Raw genomic sequence first — 12,332 nt, forward strand, 5'->3', positions numbered from 1 at the left:
ATTTTCTTTGATTTTATGAATCTTTCCTTCCTCTAAATGAATGTTGTTATTATTTGTCTATATCTGTAAAATATTCCCTTGGTGTTTTAATTTATATAGCACTAAATCCATAAACTAATTTTGGTGTATTGCCATTTTTATTATAATGACATGGCCCATGTATGACTACTGAATATCCCTTCAGTTAGTTAAGCTGTTTTTTAATTCTTTAAGGAGCATTTTGTAATTATATCTCTACAGGTATTGATTGTGTTTAAATTGACTCCCAGATACTTTAATGCATTTTGTAATTATTTTTAATCAGACTTCTCTTTTTATTATTCCCTACTGGATTTTGTTATTGCTATATAGAAATGCTGTGGATTCTTGTAGGTTTCTTTTATAATCTGCTACTTTACTGGAGCTATTCATGATGAAAGTGCTTAGAACTAGAAGGATAGGATCATCTAGTCCTAATGACTTATTTAACAAATGAGAAAACTGAGTACTAGAGAGGCTGATTTGCCAAGGTCACTTAGCTAAGAAGTAGTATCACCAGGATACTAAGTCAGTATATGACTAGGATTGTAGGAACTATTTAGAAAATGGATTAGACATGTTCCTCTTGGCACCAGGAAACACCCTAAGGATCAGTAATTTGAAGTTACCAGGTCAGATTTTGGCTAAACATGAAGGGGGAAAAAAAGCAAAATTCCTAATAATTAGAACTATCTAAATATGGAAAAGAGGTGGGTTTTTTTATGTGATAGTGAATATCCCATTGTCAGGACTATTTCAGACATACTTTGATTAAGAATTAAATTAGGTGTCCTATGTGACTTCTTCCAGCTCTGATAATCTGTAAATCTATAATTCTGTGAATGTTCTCATCTTTTCCTTCCCCCATGTGTGTGGGAGATCAACTAAACTCATTAATTTTGTTTTTGCCAGGCCATACTCAAATTTCCTTGTACTAATGAATTTATACTCTCCTTTTCTACTTCCTTCTCTGCCCCATCTCTGTAGTCAATCAACTGAGGAGGAAGATGTGTTCAGTATACCAAGAAGAAGAAGCTCCATTGGCCTGAATTGGATCACTGATGGGGAACCTGGGGCCAGTGGGCCATGTCTTCAAGCTCTCAAAAGGATTATCTCCATTGAGGAAGATCCCTTGCCTCAACTTCTGGATAGGCACTTTGAGGGACAGCTAAATAGATGTCCAGAAGAGGAGGAGAGCAGTAGGAAGCATCAAAAGGAAAAGAACCAACAAGCATCACCCTTGGAACCCACATCTCCTCGAGGGCAGCCAGTAGGAAAAGAAACATATATCCATGTAAGGGATTATTTCACATTGGCTTGTTTTAGTATTTTGCCATCTTCTGCATGTGTCCTATGGAAGTCATCCATCTTAAAAGACACAAAGAACAACATAGGAACTCCACTGAATGAAGTCATGCATTTATGTGCCTCATAAAAAATGTACCCTCTGGGTTCCCCATAGAATTTCCTTTTATCTCATTCAAGTGATTATTCATAACAGTCTCAGAAAGGGAATGTAGTACAGTGGCTGGAGAGTTGGTTACAGAGTCAGAAAGACTGAGGCTCAATTGTATGACCCTAGATAAGTTGTTTAACCTCTAGTGGTCCAAACAGCTCTTTCTTATGAGGCTTTAAGTTGCAAGACAATTGCTGACTTGGATTGTGAGAGATTTTCTTACCTCCTACTAATATATATATATATATATATATATATATATATATATATATATATATATATATATATATATATATATGTATATATATATACATATATATATAATCAATTTATATAAGTAAAATCATACTTCCACATATACATGATACTTTGGGGTCCCAAAGTGTTTTCAGCAGAATTAACCTTGAGTTAGGTTGCACAGTTTTGACTCTGCCTCTCATAGAGAGTGTAACTCTGAATTAGTCATTTTGGCTACCAGTTTATTCATCTCTAAAATGTGGCTGGATGAGGTGATCTCTTAGACCTTCCTAATACTAAAATGCTCTGAGAGATCTTCTTAAAGTTCTGAGAATTCTTGTTTTTTGCTCTCTTGATGGGAACTCATGCCCCTGAACTCATGCTTTGAGCATTTTCCATAGATCAAAAGGTTTAGAACTAAACAGGACTGTATACAGTCCCCCCTCCTTCATTTTATAAAGACACAAACTGAGGCTCAGAGGGGAGCCTGGCAAGACTAGGACCATATAGATAGGCAGAGCCAGGATTTGAATTCAGGTCTTCTGAGGTCCAACCAAATAATTTGAGTGCATTATGAATTTTGTTATTATTTACAACAGAGCTATTGCCATACTGGAATTTCTCTGATTGTTTATTTGCATAAGGTCTGAGTCATTTTCCCTTGAATCTCCATATATAGATGTCTCCCCTAATGTCACAACACATTGTAGACACATTATATGTATTATGTATTCTTCTTATCTGTTCAATGAAAGGGATGGATTAAATGTTCTCCAAGTTCTCTTGTGCTCTCAGCCCTAAGATCCCAACCCCCTGAGGACTATTGTGAATTTGACTTGGTAGCAAATAACCTGAAAAAAAATGAGAAAAATCAGTTATTCAGTTTTTTTGTAGGAAAGGTGATGAAAATGAAGGTTAGAGAGAGATGTTTGTGGGATGTACATTAGTCCTTTTGAATTGAGATGAATTAAGACAAAGGAGAAAGTGGGAGGACTGAGGAGTAGGGGACCCTATAGAGGAAGTGCTTTGTCTTTCATTTAAATTCCTGTAATTGACCTTGAATTCTTTCCTAAGTATTGATTTCTCCCAAAAATGCTATGATGATATTTTTCCTACAACTTGTATATATTTACTGCCACATTATGGATTTTTTTCTTAATGAGAGGAGCTAGTTCCATGAATTTTCTTTTAAGCAGATCCAAGAGAGGCTTCACATTTATGCTTGAACTCAGAGTCCAAATTACTGGATGAATAAGCAGCTTCCTGAAGAAGATGTATAGACTTGTAGAAAATGTCCTGAACTCATATACCTTTTTTTCTCTTAGTTCAATTCTGTCAATAATTCCCTATATGACACTTGAATAACTTTTTATAATTCTGGGTCTTACTTTGCCCATGTGAAAACTGAAAAGTAAATACTCTGTCCTACTCCCTTGTCCCTACTGAACCCAAGATTGGGTGGGATTAACTTGGAATTTCCTGACCTATCAGTTTACCCGGAAGATGGGGAAGCCCTAAACCAAGTGTTTTTAACCTCTTTTTTAAATCATGGTTTCCTTCGGCACTCTGATGGGATTCCCTGTCAGAAAAATGTTTTGGTAGCAGCTAGGTGGTACAGTGGATAAAGCACTGGCCCTGGAGTCAGGCGTACCTGGGTTCAAATCCGGTCTCAGACACTTAATGATTACCTAGCTGTGTGGCCTTGGGTAAGCCACTTAACCCCATTTGCCTTAAAAAAAAGAATGCTTTTAAATGCTCAAAATAAAATATACAACATTACCAAAACCAAAATGACATTCAATTAGAAATAGTTATCAGTTTTTTTCAGAAATATCCAGATTAAGAAGCTCTGCTTCAAACTGAAACAGAGTACAATGGGAGAGGATCTTTAAGAATCATAATAATTGATCACATCTAAATTGCTTTAAGATTTATAGAACATTTTCCTCATGACAACTGTGAAGTAGGAAATATTTATACCCAATTTCATAGGTAAGGAAGCTGAGAGTCATAGAAATGACACATAACTTGTAATAATAATAATAATAATAATAATATAATGATAATAATGACATAATTAACCTTTATATAGTACTATATAATAATCTCATTTAATTCTCATAGCCACCCTGGTGCTATTATTGCAGAAAAACAAACTGTAGTAAACAGTTGGTCAAAAGTGACTTTTCCAGGGTCATAGAAGTAGTAAGTATATGAGGCAGAATTTGAACTCAGGTCTTCCTAAGTTCAACACTTTATCTTATTTGATATTCATGACAGCCCTGTTTCTATTATTACATTTTACAGATGAGCAAACTGAGGCAAACAGAGATTGCCTAGGATCATACAATTAGTGTCTGAGGCCAGATTTGAATTTAGTTCCTCTTGACTCCAGACCTGACCCTATACCCCTTAGCTGTCCTTTAATAAGTTCTGTTTAAGATCCACAGCTTCAGTATTGAGATAGGAATAGGGATCCTTTGATTACCACCTATACTTTTTCAGTCTCTAGAAATATAGATAAAGTCAGCTCTCTTTACTTAGCACCCAGCATCAGTGATGACTGATGCAAAATTGGACAGTTTCTCTCCCTTCCTTTCTCCCACACTATAGGGTATTTTAATGTTTTAAGACCAAAGTTAATTGTCCTGGAAGTCAGAGCATGCCATATTAGCAACCAACTCCTCCTTGAACCCCTGTTCTCTCCATGAACATTTTATGCATCAGTACTGGGAGTACCCAAACCAGTAATTCCCAGATTTAGAATAGAAGGGTTTGTATGTCATCTGGTCAAACTCCCTCAACTTAGAGATAATGAAACTAATGCCCAGGGGAGGCTGTATGGTTATTACTTGTTCAAGGTCACCCTAAGTGATATGTAGCAGAGCCAGGATTCACCCTGAGGTCCTCTGACTCCAAAGTCAGCATTCATTCCAGCACACTGATCTACACAGATATATTGGGAGGGTTTGAAAGGATGATAGGTGGGCTAGAAGATTCTCTCAGCAGTGGGCAGACCTATCTACCTTTTCCTAGGAGAAGAGCTCTCCCAACTCTCCAGATCGACTTTTCAAGATTATATTTGTGGGCAACTCTAGTGTGGGGAAGACATCATTTATGAGGAGTTTTTGTGAAGACCGATTTTCCCCAGGCACAGCAGCCACTATCGGTGAGTTGCTCTACATAGCATTATTCTGCTACTTGAAATTTCCTTCTTTTTTTAAAAAGAGGATGTAACTTCTCTCCTGGCTCAAATTTCCTTTAGGAAATCTTCTTTATGTATTTATGTATTTATTCCCTCAATCAGACTGTAAATTCCTTGAAAACAAGAATTGTTTCATTATTGTCATTCCTTCCAGTGCCTAACATAGGACTGAAGGAGTATGGGACCCTAGGATGAACCTTTCAGTTGGATCTGAAGACAGAAAGCCAGTAGAACAGAAGTGGGGAGTGATGGAGGTGCTAACAGCCCTCTCTTTTTCAGCTTAGTAGTTTATAGTGAGTATAGGATGGGTAAGATGAGTTCTCCCATTAAATGATCAAGCATGGAATAACAGAATAAAAAAATTTCATATCTGTTAGGATGTTGTGGATCACACATTTAAATATTCTCCTTTTGTAAAAGAGGGAACTGCTGCCAAGACAAATTAAGTGATGTGTCTAATTGTTAGCAAGAGGCAGGGTTTGGCCATGGGAAACTTACTCCAGGTCCCTTTCCATTGTGCCATCTTGCCTTATGTTAAGCATAGAGCAGATGACCTTGAACCACTTTTCTCTTAGAGATAGCAGGACCACGAGGTGGCTAGGTGGAGCAGTGGATAAAGCACTGGCCCTGGAGTCAGGAGTACCTGAGTTCAAATCAGGTCTCAGACACTTAATAATTGAAACTGGTAAAAGTTCTTCATTTGAGCCCCTCTTTGGACACCAGAGGTTCCCAAGGTCCTCTGTTTTCACCCTTCTCTGTGACTGTAGGCATTTTACCTCTATTTCAAAAAATAGAGGGTTGGGTTTGATGACTTAAGGTGCTTTCTACTTCTGAATCTACAACACTGAGGGGGCATTTTCAGTCCTTCATTTGGTGTGCTAGGAAGATCTGGAGTTGGTGGATCTGGGTTCAAATCCCAGCTCTGACACTGACAACCTGTGTGATCTTGGTTGCCTTTTCCGAAGACGACAATTCCAACTTAGTTTCTCATTGACCTTGCTTTCATTCTAAATAGTAATCACTCTAAAATGTATACTTCCTTCTTGTTCTATCCTTACTAGGCTTGGAAAACAGCCATTCAAATCATTAATCTCTACATAAGAAGCCTCCTTGACCCACCCTTTTCCTCATTCGTCTTTAGGAACTGGCTCTCAGTCAGTCCACTCCATCCTCACTATTCTGAGAGTCATCTGAAAATGTGGGTCAGAAAGAGCTCTTGAATTTAAGTTTGAAGACTTCCATTCATCTATAAATTTTGTCACTTATTATACCTTTATTCCTTTCTTTATGATCTTATGTATATAATTTCCACTGGCTGGGTCTCTGTCTCCTGTTCTGTAAAATGATGGCATTGAACTTTGTGGATCATCCAGGGCAAACCAGGCTTGAAATAACTATTTTCTTTCTGACTTTTTAGTAATGATAATTCTCATTTATATCAAATTATACAGTTCTTTCTTTATAACAACTTTGTATGAGGGATTTGGGACAGATACATTAGCATCCTTTTCCAGATGAAGAAATTAAGGCTCTGAGTGATTTGTCCATTGTGACATAGCTCACAGGTGTAAGTGTTGGGACTCACACCCAAGTCTGAACTCTCAACTTAGGACTTTTTCCATATCCACTTATTTTTCACAACAAAATGCTTCCCTCGGGCAGCTAGGTGAAGCAGTGGATAGAGCACTGGCCCTGGAATCAGGAGTACCTGGGTTCAAATCTGGTCTCAGACATTTAATAATTACCTAGCTTTGTGGCCTTGGGCAAGCCACTTAACCCCATTTGCCTTGCAAAAAAACCCTAAAACAAAACAAAACAAAATGCTTCCCTGTATTTAAAGCAGGGAAACCTTTTTTTTTTTTTTTTGCCAAGGGCCATAGGCTATTTATAACATCATTCAAGAACCCTACAAAATCATCAGCTTAAAAATTAACCTGCTATATTTGGCCAAACATTTAATTAATTCACCCCTAAAAATCTCCTAGATTTATTGAATTTTGAATCCAGCCTCTGATTGCTGTGGTAGTGCAATGTATTTTCTCTGGTTTTGTTTAGCCCACAGCTGTTTTCCTCAACCTGTGGAATAGAACTAGATCACAGGAGTGATATCAACAGTTAATTTCATGATAGACCTTCTCCTATTTGGAACTCTTCTATCCCCTACCACACACTCAAAAGAAAGAGCCACCCATGCTCTAAGGGCTTAGACCTTGTAGCCCAGTGTTCAAGATAAAGAAGTCTAGAAACAAACAAACAAAAAAAAAAACCTATAGAATAGTAGGCAAAGAACAAGTTCCCCATGGGCCACCCACTCACAGTCTAATCACAGCTCCTCTTTAGTCCTTAGTTTCCTCATTCCTAAAATGAGGGAGTTGGACTAGATATCTTCCAACTCAACCATTCTTGGATTCTCTGAGCACATGGCTCTCCCTACTTGCTGCTCCCTTTTATTCAGCACTAGTTCCTGTTATAGCTCTGCACACAGTCTGCCTTTACTCCCAGGCAGAGAAAAGAGAGGACCCATCCTTTCCTCTTAGGAGAGATTCAACTTTCTCAGATTTCTGGACTTTTAGAGGAAAAAAAATGAAAACTAAGCTAAATTTGAATTCATTTCTTAATTCATTTTAAACTACTTTGATAATGAGTAGTTAGCCCTGAAATTTCCCAGTTTAAAAAGAAAAATCAAGATCAGAGCTCAGTGAATTCTCCCAGTCTTTATTTGCAGCATACTAAAATCACATATGTCTAGAGCCTCACATACAGCATCTTCTCTGGTCCTCACAGAAGCCCTGTGAGCTACAGGAATAGTATAACTTTTACTGTCTCCATCTTATACATGAAAAAAAAAGGGAGATTCAGAAAGCCAAAAATGATGTGCATAAGGTCACATGAGTTAACAAATGGAAGGGCTGGGTCTAGGGCTTTGGTTTCCTAAATTCAAATCCTTACTTTACACTGCCATGCTGATTGATTTAAGTCTGGAAACCCTAAGCAAATCACAACCTCCCTTATCTTCCTTTTGCTTATTTTGTTTTATTTTTTTTTTGCAAGGTACTGGGATTGAGTGGCTTGCCTAAGGTCACATATAGATAATTATTAAGTGTCTGAGATTAGATTTGAACTCAGGTCCTCCTGACTCCAGGGCAGGTGCTCTATCCACCCAGCTGGCCAGTTTGCTCATTTTAAAAGGGGACTGATTGATATCTATCTAACCTGTCCTCTTTCTATGGGAAGTTTTGTTGACCAGAGCAGGTGATGAATATGAAAGCCTTTTGAAAGTACAATTGTAAGGAATTGGACTCTTCTTCCTCAGTCTTCCATCAGATTCCTTAGTCTTCCCCCTCCTTACTGCCCTCTTTCACTTCTCACTCAGCCCAGAAGCAATGTTCATGTTTGATATTTTCATTTGACTTCATTTTTGCCATCTGCATTATGCTTGGTCCATCTATTGTCAGTCTGCTTTCTTTAAGTCTGTGGTACTAGACCCACCCTTTTCTATCCTAAATCTTCAGGTTAAGAAGCTTAACATCTATTGAATTCTGTGGGAGTGGGAAGATGCTGAAAATGGATCTTACCAGCTCTTGGATCTGATTCCTTTAAAAAAAGTTTCAATCTTTCAGCATTTCCATATGACCCTGAGGAGTCCATGAGAAAGACTTAGGGAATTATTGATCAAAGAAAACGTATTTTATTCACTGATCAGAAACATTTTTTAAACCTAGGCTGTAACAATGGCTTATATTCATATACTGCAACTAGGTGACATAATAGATAGAACCCTAATCCTGGACTCAGAAAGGGAATTCAAATCCAGTCACATATTTAACCACTATGTGTCCCTGTGCAAGTCATTTAACCTGTCTGCCTCAGTTTCCTCACCTGTAAAATGGAAAAAAAATGATAGCACCTACTTTTCAGGGATGTTATGAGGATAAAATGGGATAATATTTATAAAATATTTTGCAAATTTGAAAGTGCTATAGAAGTGCTATTGTTACCTAAATTATTATTTGCAAGTTTGCAAAATACTTTTACATTTATTTGTCATCTTGTTGGATCCATAAAATAGCCCTATGAAATAGCTGGCATGTGTATTATACTCTCCATTTTAAATACAAGGAAACTGATATGAAGAGCAGTTAAATAAGTGCCCCAGAATCACAGAGTAGTGATAGTGAAATCAACTGGAACCCAAAGTGTAGGACACTTTCCCCAGGGTGATAAGGAACTCTGCAAGATACTGTGATGTACATCATGTTGGACAGAACATAGTTTCTGCTTTAAAGAGATTTATATGCTAAAGTTCTTTTATCCAATACAACCCCCTAACATACTGTATTTCAAGTTTGGTCTGTCATCCTGTGTAACTTTAGTAATCTTATTCTCATGGAGGAAGTGTACCCCTTGTTTTTCTGGAGCCAATTAGCATTGATTTACTATCATTAGATAGGCTAAGTCATTGGGAGAAAAATCCTTTTCTTTGAGAGGTTCTGATATTGCCCCTTACCAAGACAAGGTATGATCTCTCAGCAGCCCCTTTAATGATGACTTGGTATGAGTGGTCAAGGTTGGGAAAGTATCCCAGGTTGGGGGTGAGTATCCCATCTTTCTCTAGGCATAAAATTTAAAATTTGGGACTGATTCCTTTTAATTCCCTCATCTTCTCATATATATTGGCTAGAAGAGTTTATGATTATGACCTCTTCCAGGGTTGCTTGCATTTCAAGAGTCCTAAAAAGCTTTAAAGAAGGAAGTAAATCTTCTTTAAGCTTCCTCCTTCCAAGAGGGAGTGAATAAATACATATTAGGCATGCTACTTCTTAAAATAATCACAGTTGCTTCATCTCCTTGAGCCTCAACATCTTCTACTGTAAATTGGGAGGATTGGAGTAGGTAAAGTAGAAGTTATTTTTACCTCTAAATTTCTGTGACTCCACAACCTAAGATACAACCTGTGCCCTATGAATAGTTTCAGGTCAACCTTAACAGACCTTATTTTTTACACTGCAGGGTTGGATTATCAAGTGAAAACAGTGAAAGTGGACAAATCCCAGGTGGCCTTGCAGTTGTGGGACACAGCTGGGCAGGAGAGGTGAGGAAAATCATTTGCTTCCTCACTCTGTGATTCCACCTTTCTGATCGCAACATAACCATCTTCCATATTCTCCTTTACCTCCTACTCAATGTTGAGTGGCCTTCCCAAAATCTGATTGAAGATCTGAGCTCCTCTACTTCTTGGGGGGGGTGAAGTGAAGTGTTACATTTCTGACAGTTTGGGGGACCCATTATTGGCAGGTATCGCTGTATCACCCAGCAGTTCTTCCGCAAGGCAGATGGTGTCATTGTGATGTACGACATCACAGCCAAGCAGACGTTCATGTCCATCCGCCAGTGGCTGACAAGTGTTAAGGTAAGCTGATAGATAACATTACTTGAGCTCCTAGCAAGCCATCAAATATTAGTGACTATTCATGGCTATTTTCTATTCTTTTATCTGTCTTTGTCTTCTACCTTACCTCGTTTCCTACCTTCCTATCCTCAACTATTTTTGAATGCTCTTCCTCTCTGCACTTTTTGCAACCTGACTCAAAACTTGCCTATTGCCACAAAACTTCCCTAGTTATCCCTACCCATCTCTATCCTCTTTTCTCTGCATCCCCTCATTCAAACAAAAAGTTTGAAGATTGAGGTAGAAAAGGGTTCCAAATAAACAGCAATATGGGCATACTGATGAGTAACTCAAAAGTGGATATAAGAGGACCATACTGACAATTAGTTCATCTAGAGACAGGTTAGAATTTATCATATTCTACCATCAAAAATCACATGCTGCTGCTTACCTGGCATTGATGATGAGTTGTGGTGCCTCACTGATATAGGAGGAAGCAAAACCAATTTAAGACCAAGGGATTCCTGTAACAACCAGACCATCTCCAATAGTCCTGTCGACTATCAATCAGGCCATGGGATGGAAAAATTCTGGTAAAGGCAAGTGAGAAGCACTCCTTGGCCAGCATTCCCCTCACTAGAGTAAACATAATTGTGCAACTCACACTACCAATAACTTGATTGGTTGATGTAGTCCTCTTTGATATCAAAGGACTAGAAGTAGCAATGTGCTTAATATAAAATCTATATTAGTAAAAACATGTGTATAGTATAGTGTAAATAACACTAACTGGATTTGCGTATTGATCTCTTTAACAAACTGCAGAATCTTTGCCTAATTATTTTCTTTATCTGGGCCTTGGTTTCCTCATTCATGAAATATTGTTAATATTTATACTATCTATTTTTGAGGTTATTGGGAGGATTAAATAAGGAAATGCAGACAATAGAATTTTGAGCCCATAAAGCACTATATTACTATCACTGATTATCATCCTTATTATGATGGCTTCATGTAACAGGTGAAGATGAATCAGAGCAAAGCCCTCTGAGGACTTTCAGTTGATTAAAGTCTTTGAACAAGGTCCATGAGATACCAATCTCATACTGAATTCATTGGTAGCTGTAATGAGACTTGATTGTAATGAGACTTGAGCTGTAATAGGGACTGGATTTCATTTGTTTATTATCACTTCATTTCTTAGGCATCTTGGTTGTTCAGTGGACAGAGCACTATACCTGGAGTCAGGAAGACCTGAGTTCAAATGTGACTCAGACACTTGCTAGCTTTGTGACCCTGGGCAAATCACTTAATCCTCTGTGTCTCAGTTTCCTCCACTATAAAATGAACTGCAGAAGAAAATGTCAAACCACTCTAATAACTTTGCCAAAAAACCCCAAATGGGATCATGAAGAGAATCAGACACAACTAAAACAACCGAGCAGCAACAACAAAATATTCATTTGTAACAGTGCATACATATTGCTGTGGAGATTCTGAGGAATATGTAAAGTTCTATACAGTGCCTGCCTCTAAGGCCAGCTGAGATGTTCAAGAATTTAGAATGAGTATGTGCTTTTTAACTTTGGACAAGTTACTTCACATTTAGGACCTCAGTTCTCTGGCCCCTAAAAGTTATAACAATCTTTGCTTCTTAGTTCTCTTTTCCTTCATATAGTTCCTCTTATTTCAACTTTATTAAAAACTTATCAAGGACAGTGTGTGACTTAATTGCTACACTGAAATATGGAAACAATAACATCTTACTTCTGTTAAGATGGGGGCTGGACCAGATGACATGAGGTCCTTTTTGACTTTAAGAGATTTGATTCTTTTCACTGCTTAAGAGGCAATGTGTATAATAAAAGTACAAGAAGTTCAAGAAACATTTAAAAGAAAAACTCTACAAAGATATTTATAACAAATTTATTTTTTGCCATCAAGGTCAAGGGAGCCATCCCACTTGAATTCATAGTGACATATGTCTCTCTAGAAAATGTAGAAATAAAGAACAATGAAGGAAAAGC

The 12,332-nt window shown here is 37.7% G+C and overlaps 1 protein-coding gene across 11 annotated transcripts in view; it reads left to right on the forward strand.

The window, feature by feature from the left end:
- The window catches only part of CRACR2A (calcium release activated channel regulator 2A), a 209,110-nt gene that overhangs the window by 175,215 nt on the left and 21,563 nt on the right, over window positions 1-12,332 (forward strand). For all 11 annotated transcript variants that reach the window (XM_074194635.1, XM_074194634.1, XM_074194626.1 and 8 more), the window contains 4 exons: window positions 1,006-1,312; window positions 4,748-4,880; window positions 9,927-10,008; window positions 10,212-10,326. In XM_074194635.1, coding sequence (XP_074050736.1) covers window positions 1,006-1,312; window positions 4,748-4,880; window positions 9,927-10,008; window positions 10,212-10,326 — 637 coding nt within the window. The remainder of the gene's footprint in view (window positions 1-1,005; window positions 1,313-4,747; window positions 4,881-9,926; window positions 10,009-10,211; window positions 10,327-12,332) is intronic.

The sequence above is a fragment of the Macrotis lagotis genome, chromosome 7 (genome assembly GCF_037893015.1).
Source record: "Macrotis lagotis isolate mMagLag1 chromosome 7, bilby.v1.9.chrom.fasta, whole genome shotgun sequence".
Taxonomy (NCBI): domain Eukaryota; kingdom Metazoa; phylum Chordata; class Mammalia; order Peramelemorphia; family Peramelidae; genus Macrotis; species Macrotis lagotis.